At 35.4% G+C, this 20,387-nt stretch overlaps 1 protein-coding gene across 6 annotated transcripts in view; it reads left to right on the forward strand.

Annotated features, from left to right (window-relative positions):
- The window catches only part of DMD (dystrophin), a 2,254,125-nt gene that overhangs the window by 814,121 nt on the left and 1,419,617 nt on the right, over positions 1-20,387 (forward strand). For all 6 annotated transcript variants that reach the window (XM_040266338.1, XM_040266336.1, XM_040266334.1 and 3 more), the window contains 5 exons: positions 503-648; positions 5,549-5,761; positions 11,211-11,324; positions 12,270-12,425; positions 18,449-18,619. In XM_040266338.1, the coding sequence (XP_040122272.1) occupies positions 503-648; positions 5,549-5,761; positions 11,211-11,324; positions 12,270-12,425; positions 18,449-18,619 (800 nt within the window). The remainder of the gene's footprint in view (positions 1-502; positions 649-5,548; positions 5,762-11,210; positions 11,325-12,269; positions 12,426-18,448; positions 18,620-20,387) is intronic.

Consider the following 20,387-nt stretch of genomic DNA (forward strand, 5'->3'; position numbering starts at 1 on the left):
TATGTGTGATCATTATTAAGGTTTCTGACACACACTGAACACACAAAAATTGTTTCCTTAGTAAGATAAGATATGAAATGATATAATTTAAAATATCACCTGCTGTAGATAATGGTACTTTTTTCCCCCAAAGCAAATAATACAGAAAGAGGATAGCCTTCAAAGTCAAATATACATGAACTCTACTTGGATTATCGAACAACCATTTGTGTTATCTTGGGCAAGTTACTCAGCCTCTCTGTTGCTCCATTTTTGGACAAGTTACTCTGTTGCTCTATTTCCTCAATTTAAAAAGCATTAATTTAACCATGCAAATCTTCCAAGATTGAATGTCATATATGCATAGTTCCTTTCATAATCATATTCTACTCTATATTTTCCGATTTCCACACTTGGTTAATATTTGTAATTAGTATGATTGAGTTTTCTGGCAATTTAGAAAGAAAAATGACAAAATTTTAAATGGTTAAATGTTTCTCTGTTTTTTTCCGTTTCGATCAAGTTTTGGACACTTTACCCACTGTGCGGTATCAGGAGACCATGAGTACCATTCTCACGTGGATCCAACAGTCAGAAACCAAACTCTCTATACCTCAGGTTACTGTCACTGAATACGAGATCATGCAGCAGAGACTTGGGGAGTTACAGGTCTGTGACTTTTTATAAATCTTGATACATCTCTCAAGTCTTGCTCATCTATCAAGTAGTCATATTGTTATAACCTTAATACAATACTAGAATTAAAATAATCGTGGCAAGTATGACAGTTGGCCAGCTGAAAAAATGAAGGCTATAAAAGCATAATATTTAATGTATTTGTGCCTCTCTCCTTAAGATAAAGATTCCGTCTTTGAAGACAATGATATGATCTACGCATGAAATATATTCTTTCTTGCTTAGTGTGTATTTTCAGAAACATGGATTTTGATTATTATAAAAGCTCTGGTATTATTTCCTCCCCTTTGCTTGCTGACTTATAGCTCATATTTCCGACCAGAAAGTGGTAAAATTAATGTAGTTTTAAAATTAGTTTTAATTTAAACTCGTTTGATGTAATATTGTAATTAGTTTTTGGAGTTCTATTAAGTGTATTTTAACAGTTTTATATTAGGAAATAAAATGCTAATATTGGAAATGAAAGATGTAATTTGTATGCAATTTTAGGATGCTTTCCCACTAATTCTGAAAAACCTGTGGTGTATATCTAATCATATTTTATTTTGTAAGGCATTAAAACACATTTGTGTATTATATTTTAAGAACTGAGATAATATGTCCACATTTTCTGAATTAAGAAAACAAGTTAAAATTTTAACTTTGTTGTATCAGGAGTTCTGTTTGGGGAATTGAATATTATTTACTAAAAAAATAATAATTTTAGAAGTATTTCTTCAAAGAAATCTCTAAACATTTCCCAGTATACATTATTCTAATTAAACCATTTCCTCTACTATAATACAAAGCAAACTATAACTGTTTAATCTTTTTTCCTTTTTATGTTGTTATTTCCAACACCTGGAATAATTTTAATATTTACTTTGAGAGTTATGTGACTTAATAGAACTATAAATGTAAAAAAAATATAGCAATACACAGGTATAGCAATTAGGGGAGTGGGTTAAGTATATAAGAAATGGTACACAGATGAATAGAAGAGTATATTTCCATTCATAAAGCAGTGATGAGGGGAAATTATAATTATTATTGAGAAAATGAATTATTAACTTACTGAAAACAATGAAGTCAGAACCTTGTGTCAAATGTTACACCAAAACAAACTACTATATAGATTAAAAATTCAAAAAGGTTTTAACAGGCATAAATTTTGTAGAAAATTTTAATAAAACTCTTTACAAATATATGATGGGGGAGCACAAAAATCAGTGGAAGTGATCACAGCATTGTAAAAGTACCAGTGAAAGTGAAAGTGAAGTCACTCAGTCGTTTCTGACTCTTTGCGACCCCATGGACTGTAGCCTACCAGGCTCCGCCATCCATGAGATTTTCCAGCCAATAGTCCTGGAGTGGGCTGCCATTTCCTTCTCCAGGGGATCTTCCCAACCCAGGGATCGAACCCGTGTGTCCGGCATTGTAGACAGACGCTTTGCCATCTGAGCCACCAGGAAAAGTACCAGAGCCAATCTTAAAGAAAAACAAAAGAAGGAAAACATCTGTCTAAGTCATTAATCAGGTAGTCACCAAAAAAAGAAATAATGACTATTATTCCTATGAAAAATTGTAGCTCAAATTGAAAAGGATGTACAAATTTACAAAATGGGATATCATTTTTACGTATGAAATTGCAAAAATAAATTAATACATAAATGAATATAAGAAAACAGTCAGATATAGTGAATATACCAGTAGTTGCCAGAGGAGAGAGGGGCAAAATGAGAGTATGGGATTAAGAGGTACACACTGTCATGTGTAAAATAAGTAAAGTGCTGCACTCAATATGCCAGCAAATTTGGAAAAGTCAGCAGTGGCCATAGGACTGGAAAAGGTCAGTTTTCATTCCAGTCCCAAAGAAAGGCAATGCCAAAGAATGCTCAAACTACCGCACAATTGCACTCATCTCACACACTAGTAAAGTAATGCTCAAAATTCTCCAAGCCAGGCTTTAGCAATATGTGGATCGTGAACTTCCAGATGTTCAAGCTGGTTTTAGAAAAGACAGAGGAACCAGAGATCAAATTGCCAACATCCACTGGATCATTGAAAACACAAGAGAGTTCCAGAAAAACATCTATTTCTGCTTTATTGACTATGCCAAAGCCTTTGACTGTCTGGATCACAATAAACTGTGGAAAATTCTGAAAGAGATGGAGATACCAGACCACCTGACCTGCCTCTTGAGAAACCTGTATGCAGGTCAGGAAACAACAGTTAGAACTGGACATGGAACAACAGAAAGTTCCAAATAGGAAAAGGAGTATGTCAAGGTTGTATATTGTCACCCTGCTTATTTAACTTCTATGCAGAGTACATCATGAGAAACGCTGGGCTGGAAGAAGCAAAAACTGGAATCAAGATTGCTGGGAGAAATATCAATAACCTCAGATATGCAGATGACACCACCCTTATGGCAGAAAGTGAAGGGGAACTAAAGAGCCTCTTGATGAAAGTGGAAGAGGAGAGTGAAAAAGTTGGCTTAAAGCTCAACATTCAGAAAACTAAGATCATGGCATCAGGTCCCATCACTTTATGGCAAATAGATGGGGAAACAGTGGCTGACTTTATTTTTTGGGGCTCCAAAATCACTGCAGATGGTGATTGCAGCCATGAAATTAAATGATGCTTGCTCCTTGGAAGGAAAATTATGATCAGCCTAGACTGAATATTAAAAAGTAGAGACATTACTTTGTCAACAAATGTCCATCTGGCCAAGGCTATGGTTTTTCCAGTAGTCATGTATGGATGTGAGAGTTGTACTATAAAGAAAGCTGAGTGTTGAAGAATTGATGCTTTTGCACTGTGGTGCTGGAGAAGACTCTTGAGAGTCCCTTGGACTGCAAGGATATCCAAGCAGTCCATCCTAAAGGAAATCAGTCCTGAATATTCACTGGAAGGACTGATGCTGAAGCTGAAACTCCAATACTTTGGCCACCTCATGCGAAGAGCTGACTCATTGGAAAAGACCCTGATGCTGGGAGAGATTGAGGGCAGGAGGAGAAGGGGATGACAGAGGATGAGATGGTTGGATGGCATCACTGACACAATGGACGCAGGTTTGGGTAAACTCTAGGAGTTGGTGATGGACAGTGAGGCCTGGCATGCTGCAGTCCATGGGGTCACAAATAGTTGGACATGACTGAGTGACTGAACTGAACTGAAAAGAGTAGAAAAGTTAAAATTAATTTATATAAGTAATAATGAAAAATGGTTAAAAGAACTACAGAAGCAATTAAAATCTATGTTTTTGAAAATTACTTAATGACATTTACTTACAATTACTTTAAATGACATTTACTTTACAATTACTTAAATTAAGAGACGCTTACTCCTTGGAAGAAAAGTTATGACCAACTTAGATAGCATATTCAAAAGCAGAGATATTACTTTGCCGACTAAGGTCCGTCTAGTCAAGGCTATGTTTTATCCAGTAGTCATGTATGGATGTGAGAGTTGGACTGTGAACAAGGCTGAGCACCAAAGAATTGATGCTTTTGAACTGTGGTGTTGGAGAAGACTCTTGAGAGTCCCTTGGACTGCAAGGAGATCCAACCAGTCCATTCTGAAGGATATCAACCCTGGGATTTCTTTGGAAGGAATGATGCTAAAGCTGAAACTCCAGTACCTTGGCCACCTCAAGCGAAGAGTTGACTCATTGGAAAAGACTGATGCTGGGAGGGATTAGGGGCAGGAGGAGAAGGGGACGACAGAGGATGAGATGGCTGGATGGCATCACTGACTTGATGGACGTGAGTCTGAGTGAACTCCGGGTGTTGGTGATGGACAGGGAGGCCTGGCGTGCTGTGATTCATGGGGTCACAAAGAGTCCAACATGACTGAGCAACTGAACTGAACTAATGACATGGGAAAAGGCTCACAATAAATTGCTTAGCTCAAAATGTATGTGCATACTATGTATTGTGTAAATAAACAAGTGTAACAATTTAATAAATAAAATAAAAATAAATTTAAAATAACTTACATATCACAAAGTAAATATTATGTAACCATAAGATTATGTGTTTTACTTAATTATGTGTATGTGAGTATAAAATATGAACAGCTATCCAGTAAAAAAAAAAACCTGGAAATTTATCTAAAAACAGTTGTATGTAATGGGTATTTTTGTCCATTTTAAAATCTTAAACCTTTATTATTTTCATAACCAGAAAGTAACATTTAAATAAATACAGAATAGAGCAATCCTTAACGTATGCTTTCTATTATAAGGGGTGGAATAGATTATACAGTACAAATGTGAAATGAAGTTTATAAATTCTCCCCAAAATTATCTGAAAATTTCATGGTGATACTACAAAATAGAGCAATGTTTTTAAAGAATAAGAAACTTCCATTAAATGGTATGCGTAAACTGTCTATATGATTTAGCTTATTCAGAGTTGTGTTATCACATATATCAATCTTATTTAGTTATATTTTTATCTATGAAGATTAGAAATTATCTTACTAAAGGCTTATAATTAAGTTTACTTAATATTAAGTTAAACTCCATTAATTGAATCATAAATGCAGTTATTAATATACAAATAAAATGTAATAAAATTAGATAAGCTAAAGCTCTTTGTTTCAATAAGATACAGTTTTGTATATATTCCACTTTGTTGATAAGAATAGGCATAGATTTATAAATACAATATTACTAAATAATGTGTAAATTACTCATGATTGAAAGTAGAATTTAAGTTGCTAATTATTTCACATCTGATGTTACATCATTTATTATTTTAAATGTTTGAGCCACACAGCTTTCATTTTAAGTACATTTGATTTATCTGAAACTCATCAATGAAATTGAACAATTAAACTCATTAATATTCATCAATTAGTATAAAGGCACTTTCTTTTTAATTTTGAGGCTTTACAAAGCTCTCTGCAAGAACACCAAAATGACCTAAACTATCTCAGCACCACTGTGAAAGAGATGTCAAGGAAAGCACCCTCTTATATAAGCCAGAGATATCAATCAGAATTTGAAGACATTGAGGGTCGATGGAAGAAACTCTCTGCCCAGCTGACTGAACGTTGCCAAAAGCTGGAGGAGCAAATGGCCAAACTCCGAAAACTTCAGGTAATTCAAGATTTTACTTTTTATATTGATTTTTATTTGTTTCTCTCCTAATGATGAGTTATACAATTAAAAGACATAGTCCCTTAAAGTCAGTGATAAGGCCAAAAGATACAAATTTGTCTCAAAGGACAATAGTTTGCCTATTGATTTTAAGAAGGCATTAAGAATTCTGTTTCTTTGATTTTCTTTAGAATTAGCTTTTTTCCACCATTACCAACAGGAATTAAAAAACTTTTCAGCTCAATTCAAAGCCCATCTTCTTTTTAGTCTTGTTATTCTGTAAATAATTATTTAGCTTATGAATAAGGCTTCCCTGGTGTCTCAAAGAATCCACTTGTGATGCAAGAGACTGCTTGCAGTGCAGGAAAATTTTTTTTTTCCTGAAAAATACATTGTTATTTTGGTTGTAAAAAAAAGTATATATATATACACACACACACACACACACACATACACATACGTATATATACACACAGGCTAACTCACATATGTCGGCTTTAATTGTAACATGTTATCTAGAGCTGGGGGACTTGCTTGTTGGCTCAGAGGTAAAGAATTGGCTGAGTGTGTGTGTGTGTGTGTGTGTGTTGTTGTTGTTCAGTTGTGTACAGCTGTTTGCAACCCTATGGACTGCAGCGTCCCAGGCTTCCCTGTGCTTCACTGTCTCCCAGGGGTTGCTCAAATTCACGTCCATTGAGTCGGTGATGCCATCCAATCATCTCATCCTCTGTTGTCTGCTTCTCCTGCCCTCAGTCTTTCCCAGGATCAGGATCTTATCCAATGAGTCAACTCTTCGCATGAGGTGGCCAAAGTACTGGAGCTTCAGCTTTAGCATCATTCCTTCCAAAGAAATCCCAGGGTTGATCTCCTTCAGAATGGACTGGTTGGATCTCCTTGCAGTCCAAGGGACTCTCAAGAGTCTTCTCCAACACCACAGTTCAAAAGCATCAATTCTTCGGCACTCAGCCTTTATGGTCTAACTCTCATACCCATACATGACTAATAGAAAAGCCATAGCTTTGACTAGACAGATCTTTGTTGGCAAAGTAATGTCTCTGCTTTTCTATACACTGTCTATTTTTCTCATAGCTTTCCTTCCAAAGGGTAAGCGTCTTGTAATTTCATGGCTGCAGTCACCATCTGCAGTGATTTTGGAACCCAAGAATATAAAGTCTGTCACTGTTTCCATTGTTTCCCCATCTATTGCCATAAAGTGACGGGACCTAGTGGCATGATCTTAGTTTTTTGAGTGTTAAGTCAGCTTTTCCACTCTCCTCTTTCACCTTCATCAAGAAGTTCTTTAGTTCCTCTTTGCTTTCTTCCATAAATGTGGTGTCATCAACATATCTGAGGTTATTGGTATTTCTCCTGGCAGTCTTGATTCCAGCTTGTGCTTCATCTAGCCTGGCATTTCATATATATTCTGCATAGAAGATAAATAAGCAGGGTGACAATATACAGCCTGGACGTACTCCTTTTCCTATTTGGAACCAGTCATTTTTGCAGGTCCAGTTCTAACTGTTGCTTCTTGACCTGCATACAGATTTCTCAGGAAATGGATAATGTGTTCTGGTTCCCATGTCTTGAAGAATCTTCCACAGTTTGTTGTGATCCACACAGTCAAAGGCTTTGACATAGTCAATAAAGCAGAAGTAGATGTTTTTTTTTCCTGGAACTCTCTTGCTTTTTCTATGATCCAATGGATGTTGGCAACTTGATCTCTGGTTCTGCTGCCTTTTCTAAATCCAGCTTGAATATCTGGAAGTTCTCAGTTCATGTAGTGTTGAAGCCTAGCTTGGAGAATTTTAAGCATTACTTTGCTAGCTTCTTAGATGAGTGCAATTGTGTGGTAGTTTGAACTTTCTTTGGGATTGGAATGAAAACTGACCTTTTCCAGTCCTATGGCCAGAGCTGAGTTTTCCAAGTTTGCTGGCATATTGAGTATAGCACTTTGACAGCATCATCTTTTAGGATTTGAAATAGCTCAGCTGGAATTCCATCATCCCCACTAGTTTTGTTAGTGATGCTTCCTAAAGCCCACTTGATTTCACATTCCAGAAAGTCTGGCTCTAGATGAGTGATCACACCATCATGGTTATCTGGGTCATTAAGATCTCTTTTGCATAATTCTTCTGTGTATTCTTGCCACCTCTTCTTAATATCTTCTGCTCCTGTTAGGTTCATACCATTTATGTCCTTTATTGTGCCCATCTCTGCATGAAATGTTCCCTTGGTATCTCTAATTTACTTGAAGAGATCTCTAGTCTTTCCCATTCTATTATTTTCCTTTATGTCTTTGCATTGTTTACTTAGGAAGGCATTCTTATCTCTCCTTGCTATTCTTTGGAGCTCTACATTCAGATGGGTATATCTTTCCTTTCTCCTTTGCCTTTCACTTCTTTTCTTTTCTCAGCTATTTATAAGGCTTCTTCAGACAAGGGCCTTCTTCTTTGCCTTTTTGCATTTCTTTTTCTTTGGGATAGTTTTGATCACTACCTCCTGTATAATGTTACAGACCTCTGTCTGTAGTTCTTCAGACTCTGTCTATCAGATCTAACCCCTTGAATCTGTGTGTATATATATATGGAGTGAGGGAGCTTCCCTGTTGATGCAGTGCTAAAGAATCCGCCTCCACCCAGGAGACGTGGCTTCGATCCCTGGGTCAGCAAGATACCCTGGAGAAGGAAATGGCAACCCACCCCAGTATTTTTACTTGGAAAATCCCATGGACAGAGGAGCCTGGGGGGCTACAGTCCATGGTGTCACAAGATTCGGACATGACTTAGTGACTAAACCACCACCACCAAATAAAAAGTTATCTGCCATGTAATCTACATAATTTCATCAGCATATTTCACTTGTAATTTTATATATAAATTTGATCCCATCACCTTCCACAAAGCAACTTCTACTAACTTGTTTGAATAGTGCCACCTAATTACCCAAGCATTAGTAAACCAACAACTGCACTGTAGTCTAAAGTTTAAAACATTTGGTGATACAGGTGATATTTCTCTTATGTGGTAACATATTGCAAAAAATGTTAATGTTGGAAAGAAGCTTGAAAGCATGATGGAAAAGCATCAGAATAACACGCTTCTGGTTTTAAATCCCAGTCCAGCTACTTAGTTGTTTTTTCTTACCTTTCACAAACCAAAAGACCTAGCAGTTTTACATTATTTTTTAAAGCACAACATCCACAGTAATGTCTCTCGAGGTATGAACATATGCATACATGCATACACATACACACACATATACAAACACATTTTTTGTCTGTGCTTGTGGCAAAAGAGGGTACAGTTACATGGTCCTTGCCATCAAGGAGCCCATGTCTGGTGAAGGAGAAAGGGACGTGTATCCATTTCCTATTGCTGCAGTAATAAGTTGTTGTGAATTTAATGGCTTGAAACAGCACACATATATTGTGGTTCTGGGTATCAAAAGTTCAATATCAGGCTCAGTGGGCTAAAATCAAGGAATGGACAGGGCTGTGTCCTTTCTGGAGGCTTTAGGAGAAAATTTATTGCCTTGTCACTTTTAGTTTTGGGAAACTACAATCTTGGCTCATGTTTCCATCTTCATCTTTAAAGCCAGGAATGTAGCACCTCCCAATTTCTCTTTTACACTCTTGCTTCTATCTTAATAAGAATCCTTTGATCATATTGTGTCCATTTGGATAACCCAGGATCATCTCTTTATCTTGATATCCTTAACTTTTTAATATAAATTTATTTATTTTAATTGGAGGTTAATTACTTTACAATATTGTATTGGTTTTGCCATACATCAACATGAATCTGCCACAGGTATACACGTGTTCCCCATCCTGAACCCCCCTCCCTCCTCCCTCCCTGTAGCATCCCTCTGGGTCGTCTCAGTGATATCCTTAACTTAATCACATCTGCAAATTCCTTTTTGCCATGTAAGGCACCATAGTCACAGCTTCCAGGGATAAGGGCCTGAAATCTCGAAGGGTCGTTATTTAACCTATAGCGTGGTAAGTAAATAAAATAGTGCAGTGACTATGACAGTGGAGAGAGAAGAAAAGCAACATATCCTGGGAAAAGGAGTTATGAAGTGTTCTTGGGATATGAGTTCTCTGACTACACCTTAAACACGTAGAATTTAGGCACCTAATAAAAGACGGAGAAAGAGTTCCTGACAAAATGGAGCAGCATGGTCAATTATCTGAAAGTTGTTCAATATTGGAGAGATAAAAGATATGTCTGGAGATTAATAAAAGAGGTGTTTGGAGAAGTAGTCTGAGAGTAGATCACAAATAAGTTGGATGCCATGCTTTGGAATATGAATTATAATCTAACCATGATGGGATTAAACATAATGATGATGTGGAACTATTATTGGTACTTCAAGAGGAGGGAGATAAAATAATATCTGTTTTTTTTTTAAACATCACTTTGAGAAGAAGAAGGAGGTGAGAAGAATATTGGTACCACTGGGGAGAATGGGTTAGAATGGGGTGAGACTGAAGTAGATACCAGAAAGAGCTAATGTAGTAGTCAAAGAGGCAGTGGTAAGGTCTGAACTAGGACAGTGGCGATATGGGCCAAAGAGCAAAGCTAGATTCAAGAAATGTCAGCCAGATAATAATGTTGAAATCTTTAGATTTAGTCAGATGCTTTTAAAGTCATTATTATTTGTTGTACTGAAGAGGGAAATTTCTGAGAAGCACACATTTTGAATAGAAATCTAATTAAGAAAGGACAAAATAGCTCATCTGGATAGCATAGTTGAAGTGTAGGCAGATAAAGAAGTTTGACAGACCACACACTTGAAATGTAGCCCTAAAAGGAACAAGAAAAATGGCATTATGTAAAAAAAAATTAATGGGATGTACTGGCTATTTACAAATAAATAAAGATGACATTTTCCATTTGATCATTACATCAACTTGGTTGAGCAAATCAGAAATTAAAAGCACAAGTTTTCTTTCTTTAAAGATGACAACATCTTGGTCTGAAAGTTCTCCACTGGAGGGGCTATTTAAACTGTCAACTGTAGAGAACAATTTGTGGAAGTTCACGTTTAGGGAGGCTATAAAGACACCATTACATTGAGTTTATTGTTCGTAGTTTGTTTTATGTACTGTAAGGGCACATTGTTAGTATTATCATGAGTTGTTTTGTAACTTAAAATTTCTCTAGAGGGGGATATGATTTAATGTTCTCAAGAGTAACATCATAAAACCACATTTGGTAGTAATTTTTTATTTTTAACAATAGCAGACTTCATACGCTAGTGCTCATACAGCAGACCATAAAAATGCAGTCTTAGTGGAAATATTCTTTTCCTGAAGAGCTACTTAAAGATATTCTTCAACCATGGGAATTGTTTGCAGGCTTGTGTTCAAACATATCACCATGATGAATTGTGTCAAGGGAAATCAGCACCCCAATAATGTGTTAAAATGGGTCTCTGATTCCAGAATCACATAAAAACCTTGAAGAAGTGGATGGCTGAAGTTGATGTTTTCTTGAAAGAGGAATGGCCTGCCCTTGGAGATTCAGAAATTCTTAAAAAACAGCTGAAGCAGTGCAGGGTAAGATTTTTGTTATATGACACTTCTTTATATGAAGACTTTGATATGGAAACTATTATTTAATGATATCAATGGTTCTGAACCAGGGGCAATTTTGTCCCTCTAGTGGACATTCAGCAATGTCTGGAGACATTTTCATTTGTCTTAACTTGAGGTGGGGTAGATGCTGTTGGCTTCTAGTGGATTGAGGCCAGGGACATATCTTAATATCCTACAATGCAAAGAACAGCACCACACAACAAAGAATTACCCCATCCAAAAGGACAGTAGTGCCAAGGTTGAGAAACTGGGCTAAATAAGAGAGAAATAGACAAAATATTGGCTTTTATTCAACACTCACTTTACAATATTATTTTTATATAGCATGCAGTTTAAGCTAAAGGTAAATGATTTTTTTTGAGCTACTTGTTATATCTTATTACAAATTGTCAGTAAAACTATGTTGCTCTTTCCATTTATGTTACACTGTAGTATAATACAAGACATATATTTTGAAATAATACTTATTATGCCATTGTCATGCAGTGGGAAGAGAAAAATCTAGCTCTTTCAAGAAATTTTTTTGTGAATAAAAGCTTTAAAAGCAAATCCATTTTATCAATAACCTTCACAGCATCTTGCTATAAACTGCTGCAGCATACTATGTTGGAAAATCAAACCTCCTTCAAAAATAGTAATTTATAAAGCTCATCATTGTTGCACTGTTTTCAAACATGAAGTATTAAGTTTATTTACTTTGGTAGCTAATCTAAGTAGCCTATAGATATATAATTCCCCATTTCATTCATGCCATAAAAATTGAACATTTTGCAGCATATATTTCAGATTTTAAAGGACAAAATTCATGTGTAGTGTCATGATGCCTAATTATATGTTTCTGTGTAGCTATGTTGCATTTCTAATTGTTGTGGTAATTTTTTCGGCTAACTTAAATTGTTTCCTTAGCTTTTAGTCAGTGATATTCAGACAATCCAGCCCAGTCTAAACAGTGTCAATGAAGGTGGACAGAAAATAAAAACTGAAGCAGAGCCAGAGTTTGCTTCTAGACTGGAGACAGAGCTGAGAGAACTTAACACTCAATGGGATTACATATGTCGACAGGTATGTCCCATCTCTTTTACGGTGACTTGCTTCATTTTAATTATGATTTCTTAATGTCTCCCTTCACCATGGCCCTTTTAAAAAGTTCAGTCTCTGTGTTGATGCTTTAAAGTATGGTTAAGTAAAACTAGCCTTTGTCTAACATATAAATTATTTTCATAATATATATTTAGATAGTGTATATTCATCTTATTGGAAGTCCTAAAATGATCTTATTGAATACAGCTGTCATTCTGAACAATAAAGCCTTTCTCTTAGGCATTATTTTTCTTGAATCTTTTCTCCAAAAGACTGCATAACTTAATACATGTAATTGGATCAACAAAGATAGTTTACAATTCTATACTTGATACAGAAATAAAATGAATGAGTAATGCATGCATAGGTACAAATATAAATATGTTTTGCTTTTGATAGTAAAATTGATGAGTTTGGCTTCTTCAATACATCTCTTTCAATAAATGGATTAAGATTGGGAAATAGTTGAGAACAGCTTAGTAGAAAAAAATATAAGATAAATGTACATTCATATCTGAGTTCATTTTTATATGGAAGAGTGTTTTATAGATATTTATTTCCAATTTCAAGATTAAATTGCAGAAGAGTAAATATTACATACAAGTAGCATACATCAAATACTTCTGGTTCAAAAGTGAAATTTTGACCTAAAGCAATGATTACTTTTTAATACACCAATACCTTTTTGAAGTTAATGAGAGGTTTCATTTTATGTATATTAGAGTCAGTCAGTCTTTCGTTATTTCTAAGTAACCTTTCAAAGTTGAAAAGAAATCATGCCAAAAGGCAAAAACTAAATTTGAAAAAGAAAGAAATTGAGCTGAGGAAAAGTCAAGGCAAGTCACCCAGCTAATACCATCACTGACAAATGCTCAACTGTTCTATTAACTCACCGATGAGATAGCCCAGGGTCAACTAGCTTGCATTCTTCTCCTGGAGTAAGTCAGTTCTAGAAGGGATGTTAAGAGAAAAAAATAATATTACTTAGAGAATAGATTATATCATTGATGTTTTCCTGGAAGGCCAGTATGAAAAGGATTTGTTTGTTGAATGTTTTTAATGGATGAATAGAAAGAGAAACACCAATTTATTTAGAGCAAGGGAGGAAACAATAGCAAAAAAAAATCTTTATGAGAAAATGGGGGGCAAAGAAGAGTCATTAATTTTCTTATAAAGCACAGTGAGGATTTACTATTCATGACAAGTACAATGGCGAGCTATTAGACGTTTAGGTATAGGAGTTACATCATGTAAATATTTGCTATATATTCCTCTTATATGAAAAGACTGAAGGGGCACGAGTGGAAGCATGTAGGAATTACAGTTGTTCAGGTAGGAAATAATACTGGCAAATAACAGGGGGAGTATTAGTGGAGATTGAGAGACACAAAGAAATTGGAAATGTATAATCCTCTTGTGACACTGTGTTTGGTTGACTGTCCAAACCTCTTCCAATAATTTTCTAAGCTCTTCTACAGAGACAGACGTGATTTGAATTCTTGTTGCTCTGTTTCATTACTGTTTATTGTATATTTCCCATTATACAGTAAGTAGCATGAGGAAGGGAGTGTGTTATTCTAGGCAAACTGAACCAAAGTGCTTCTGTCAGTCAAACTTTGTAGAAATTCTGTACTTCCTTGCCACCTCCATCCAGCAAGCTTATCCCACTCAATGTGATTGTTTATTTTTCTTGTTTCTTCTAACCAATTAGGCAAGTTCTTCCTTGTTGCATTTTTGATCAGGGCTTTCACACTCACTTCCACAATCATTACTCTTACTGCTAACAACACATTCCTTTCTTGATTTTATGTTTTATTAGACCCCGTTAGAAATGGCAGTACTTGATGAAAGATAAGCCTTGTGGAAAGTTCAGGGTGACGGGGAGGAAGGGATCAAACGATATTTAGAGTTTTCTGTTTTGAGCAGCAGTGTTGGACACCGCACCTTCTATGAAGGAAGGAAAAACTGTGTGCTAAGGGAGAAACACAATTGACCAGCTTGGTAGAATGATCAGTGCTTCTACTTTGGTCATGTTTATTTTAGAGGAGTATATAGTCAAAATGCATCTGGAATCCAAGTGGGGTATTTAAAGTGAGCATATAAACTGTATACACAGAAATAAAGATAACATCTATGTAACTCCTATCTGATAATGAAAGAATTTGTCAGACCCACCCTCCCTCTGAATTTTTTGCTAAATTAGATGAAATAAGAACTCTTATGGATGGGGAAGACTTCCTTGTGGATGGAGAGGCAAACAATGTGTAAGGGCAGAGGCTCTGGAACCAGGTTGCCTGGGTTTAGATCTTGCCCCCACCATAAGCTACCCCTGTGAGCCTGGAAAAGTCGCTTTATCTCTGCACTTCAGTTTCCCAGTCTTTACAGTGTGGTGACATTTCTACTTACTTTGTAAGAATTTTAACATTCTTCTATAGTTAAATGAGTTTGTGTGTATAACGTGTGTAGATCTATATCTAGCGCAGAGTAACCATTATGTACATACTTGTTCAATAAAATAAACAAGGAGAGATGAAATAGACATGAAGCTGCCTATATACAATTGTAAAATATGTGTAATTTTTAAATAATGTATAGATATATATTTTAATTATTGGTGACTATAAACTTAGAGTTACCAAGAAACACTGGATTGAGCAGCAAGGTGGGTGCCATTCTGGCACCTTGCAGATCATTATCTTTCTCTGATTCAGTACATCTTTTGGGTTCAGTCATCCACAGACCCCTGGGTCACTCTGCCTCATTCCTTATGTATTTTAACACCTAACTCATGGTTACTCCTGTCCGAATTCTGGGTGATTTCAGTATCTTCTTAGATGGTTCTTCCCATTCCTGAGCCCTCAGTTACTTAATACCCACTCCAGTGATTTTCATCTTCTACCCTGCCTCAGCCACTCACTCCCAGCTTCATAATCCAGACAGTGTTTCTAGCAGTAACGTCTTCACCCTTAAGCATCCTGCCCTGCAGTCTCCAGCATACACACAGTACAGTCACTGTGGAGCCTGTATGGAGATTCCTCAGAATTAAAATAGAGCTGCCTGAGGTTCTAGCACTCCCACTTCTGGGTGTATTTCCAAAGGAAACAAAATCAGAATTTCTCAAAGACATGTCTGTACACCCAAATTCATTGCAGCATTACTCACAATAGCCAAGATAAGGAGACAACTTAAGTACTGGTCAGAGAGAAACACATAAAGAAGATTAAGTGTGTGTGTGTGTGTGTACATACATGTATACACACATACATATAGACAAAGGAGTATTATTCTGAGAAAGAAAGAAAGCCTGTGATTTGCAACAATCTGGATGAAACTTGAGGGTATGAAAAAAGACATGGGATCTAAAAAAGCCAAACTCAAGAGAGTAGAATGGATACTAGGGCTTAGAGAGTGAGGGAGATAAAGAGATTCTGGTTAAGTGGTACAGACTTCTCATTTATGATGAGGGAGTTCTTGGGATTTCGAATTCCATGGGCAGTGGAGCCTGGCAGGCTACAGTCCATGGGCCTGCAAAGAGTCAGACACACCTGAGCGACTAAGCACACACATAGCACATTTACAGGACGGCGACTATAGCTGACAATTCTATATTATATAAAGTATTTTATAATTTCTTTACATATGAACCTTGCTGGGAGAGTAAGTCTTTAATGTTTTCATAATAAAAAGAAAAATGGTAATTATATGTGATGATGAAGGCATTGACTAATCCTATTGTAATCATTTCACATGGTGTATGTACCTTAAACAGCGTTTTATGTCAATTGTATCTTAACAAAGGTTTGAGGGGCGTAGAGTGGGGTCGGGCAATGCTGAATGTTAGATTTACAAATTCTGAAACAGGAAACATGAAGAACTTCCTGTTTTATAAAGCGGTTGATGCAGTGTAATCTGCTGAAACTGCAGGGGTGGATTGGGCAATTTCAGGCTAGACAGTTGGCATCACTCAGGTAATAAAGGTGAAGGAGAAAGTATGATTTTAACCTCAACCTTTTCACAGAAATCCTTCTAAAATGTGAAACCACAAAAAATTAATCTCTTTCTGATCAGTTGTAGAGCAGAATGTTAAATTTGGAAAAGACCTTGGAAATCATCTAGTCCAACTTTTAGGTTAGTTAAGAAGTGGAGATAAATGGAGTGATGTTTCCAGATTCACTTAGCTTGTTAGTGATTGATTGAATCCAGGTATCCTGATTCCAAAGCTGGTATTCTTTCCAGTGTACTCGTTCTGTCACTTCAAAATGACCTCCTACTTTTCTTTCATTTTAAAATCACTCCTGATCCCTTTCTTCTGGTTTCGTTTTATAGCATGCATTATGTATATAGTTTTTTGCTACAAGTCTTTGGCTAATTTGTTAGTCATTCTAATATTATTGCCACTGTGCCAACTGCCTCCAAAGATTATAGCAGCATATCCAAGTAGAAATTTAACAGCTTGTTTACTTGGGCTTATTATAGGTTCATTGACTATGCAAAATCATCTTTGTACTTTGACTAGTATAATTGTTAGATATGTGGTTCTAGCTGTTATAATGAAACATACACTTACATTTAAATAGATCAAGTTCTACAATCTCCTAGGAGAGTAAAGTACTTTAAGTAGCTTTAATTTAACTACATTAGGCTTAAGGTAGTTGTAGAAGTATAAGAAAAATTAACATGAACATGGTACTGCATATATTTTATATTTGGTAAAGTACCATGAAAATGTTGTTTTATTAAAACTATGCCTTTTATATTAAGACTTTAAATTACAGCTCTATTATTTAAAAGATGCACTCTACTTAATCCCAGAGAGAAGAGTAGCATCATTTGAGTAGAGTTATTTTTTAAGGTAAAAGAGATGCATTATATATTGTAATCCTAATGCTAAATTGAAATTTTCCCTCAGTGTGTTACAGCAGAGTACGTTGTGTAAGCTATTAACATGCATGATCTCTTGGGTATTTTAAGTTTTGCTATCTTTCTAGTTAATAAGTAATAAATTCTGTTATAAATTAGTATTTCAGAAACATATGAGACTTTATAAAGCAAGAGTCTCCTACCACACATGCTTTTTTACACCTTTTTTAATGTAAAATTATATACTAGACAGTTTTTGCTTCAGTAAAGATGTGTCAGTGCTCCATGGTATCCCATTCTGTGTGTGTACATGTGTATCCCACAATTAATTTAACTGATCTTCCATGAAAGCACCTTTGGGTTTGTTTTCAATATGTTGCTATCTTCAAAGCTGAATTGAATAGTGTACGTGCAACTACATAACACATCATTTTATATGTGGAAGAGTAGGCTCAAATTGATGAACATTAAGGCATTTAATACATTTTGCCAGTTTACTGTCTAAAAGCTTTAACTGTGGTGTATATTTCCCTAAACAGATATGAAACCTTTGTTTTCCCACATCCCTGCTAAAATATAGTAATTTAACTTCATTTGCTATTATTTAACTATAAATGATACTGAGCAAATTTGCACATATATATGGCCTCACTTTAATTTTATTTCTGTAAATTACATGACTATCTTTTATTCATTTTCCTTTTCTTATGAGAGTTTTATATAGGTATATGATTATTAAGTTCCTAGGATATTTGAAATTGTAAAACAGCATCAAAGAGTGCAAAGAATTTCTACTTCTATGTATGCCAATAAATTCAGTTTTCCAACTGAAATGTATCATGAAAAAATGTTTTTCTTTACTCTTCATTTGCAGAAAAGAATTACCATATACAACAGCTAAATTGTGGTCTTAGGGGAATCTGTTCATTATGTCAAGTAAATGCTTATATCTTATTTTAACACTTATGGGAAATTAAGTGTATCCAATTGCCATGAGTTATTTTCCTCATTTATGTAAGCTATTTACTTCTGGCTTCATCTTTTCCAAGCTTTCTATTATTTATAGACTCGTCAATAATAGTATAATGATAATGTTTTATGACTTTCAATATTCATGCTTTACTTATTGGTTTGTTTTATGGAAGGTCTATGCCAGAAAGGAGGCCTTAAAGGGAGGCTTGGATAAAACTCTAAGCCTTCAGAAAGATTTGTCAGAGATGCATGAATGGATGACACAAGCCGAAGAAGAATACCTAGAGAGAGATTTTGAATATAAAACCCCAGATGAATTACAGACAGCAGTTGAAGAGATGAAGGTAAAAGAAACCAGATAAAACAAATTGTGACTCTGCACAGTCTTCTCTTTTCTTGGTTTAATAATAGAGGTTGCTTTTTGATTAATTTAGCTTCAACTTCGATATGCATTGTATAGAATGCTTAAACTTTTTATTTATTAATTTTGTTTATTGTGGTCAAAACATAAATATTGATAATCAAAGTTTGGAACATTTTCCCCTTGAAATTATGTACTATTAAGAGATTAGACCCAGCTACTCATATCAGATGTTTCTATCTGATGCAAATTCTAACTGGAAAAGTGTCAAAGTGTTGGTGAAATGACAGTTGAAAATGTCAATAGGCTTTGTTAATTTGGTGCTTTAAAGGGGTTTCTTACAATTTGGCAGTACTAAATATTTCAGCTGCTGGTCTTTAATATGGATAAAAGGACTGTATTTACATGAGCTCCTCTTGAAACAGTAAGATAAAATAAATAACAGTGATTTAGGACCAAGGAAACTGGTATATAGCTAGGTCTTGCAGGTGAAGCCAGGTAATTGAATCTACACAATGGCATTGTAGTATGACCCTGGGCAACTCAGTAGTCAGTGTAATCCTCTTATTTTTTCATGGGTAAATCATGTCATTTCATAACTTAAAAGTATGAACTGAAAAATAAAACTTGCATGTAAGTAAATCGGCTACCTCAGAGTGAGCACTCAATCATTTGCAGCTATAATGATAAATATTATCTTCATGTAGTAGCAATAGCATATTATTTAACATTAGCCTAGGTGAACTATTAATACATATTTGTTTGGTTTGAAGCCTCATGACAGAGCAAAATCATTTTAGAGCCAAACACTTGGGTTTAAAACCTGCTTTGACCCCTTGCCAACTGTGTAACCATGGGTAAGTCACATAAATCCAGTGAACTTTCATTCCCTTGTTTGTGATCTGGATATCAAAATACCTGCTTTTCAGAATCATGTGAAAAATGAAACATGAAAGTCCTAATGTAATACACAAAATAGATGCCCCAAACTAGTTAATTATTATTATTTTTATTATCATTGCTGCAAGGTAAGAAATTAATTATATTTACTTTGTTATATAGTTTATATGATTATTCACTGAATATTGTAATTAAGAGCAGAATGTAGTCACATGAAGTGAGTACAGATGTTTAACTGTATTTTACAGATATTTAAACTCAGACGTTTAAATATCAGAGGTATATTATGGCTTTAGTTACATGTGAAAGGGAAAGGGAAAGTGAAAGGGAAGTCGCTCAGTCATGTCCGACTCTTTGCGATCCCGTAGACTGTAGCCCGCCGGGCTCCTCTGTCCATGGGATTCTCCAGGCCAGAATCCTGGAGTGGGTTGCCATTTCCTTCTCCAGGGGATCTTCCTGACCCAGGGATCGAACCCAAGCGTCCCACACTGCAGGCAGACACTTTAACCTCTGAGCCACGTGCTGCAATCCTTAGTTACATGTAGAAAATAAAATTGAAATATAGAAGAATGACTATATTTGGGAAATAGTAATAGTGTCTAGAGTATTAAAAGTTAGAAAATCATTCTCATCTAATAATATCCTACATCATTTATCATGAAATATAAATTCATGAATTCATTCATTTATCAAGAAATATTGTATACTTACTGTATCAGACACCCTTCTAGACATAGAATATAGTAGTGAGCAATACATAAAAGCCACCTGACTTCTTAGAATTAGCATTCTCATTGGTGACAGGGCAGGCAAAGAATGGAGAAATAAACTCATTTGAGATCATGAGAATT

Source organism: Oryx dammah, unplaced genomic scaffold (genome assembly GCF_014754425.2).
Source record: "Oryx dammah isolate SB20612 unplaced genomic scaffold, SCBI_Odam_1.1 HiC_scaffold_23, whole genome shotgun sequence".
NCBI lineage: Eukaryota > Metazoa > Chordata > Mammalia > Artiodactyla > Bovidae > Oryx > Oryx dammah.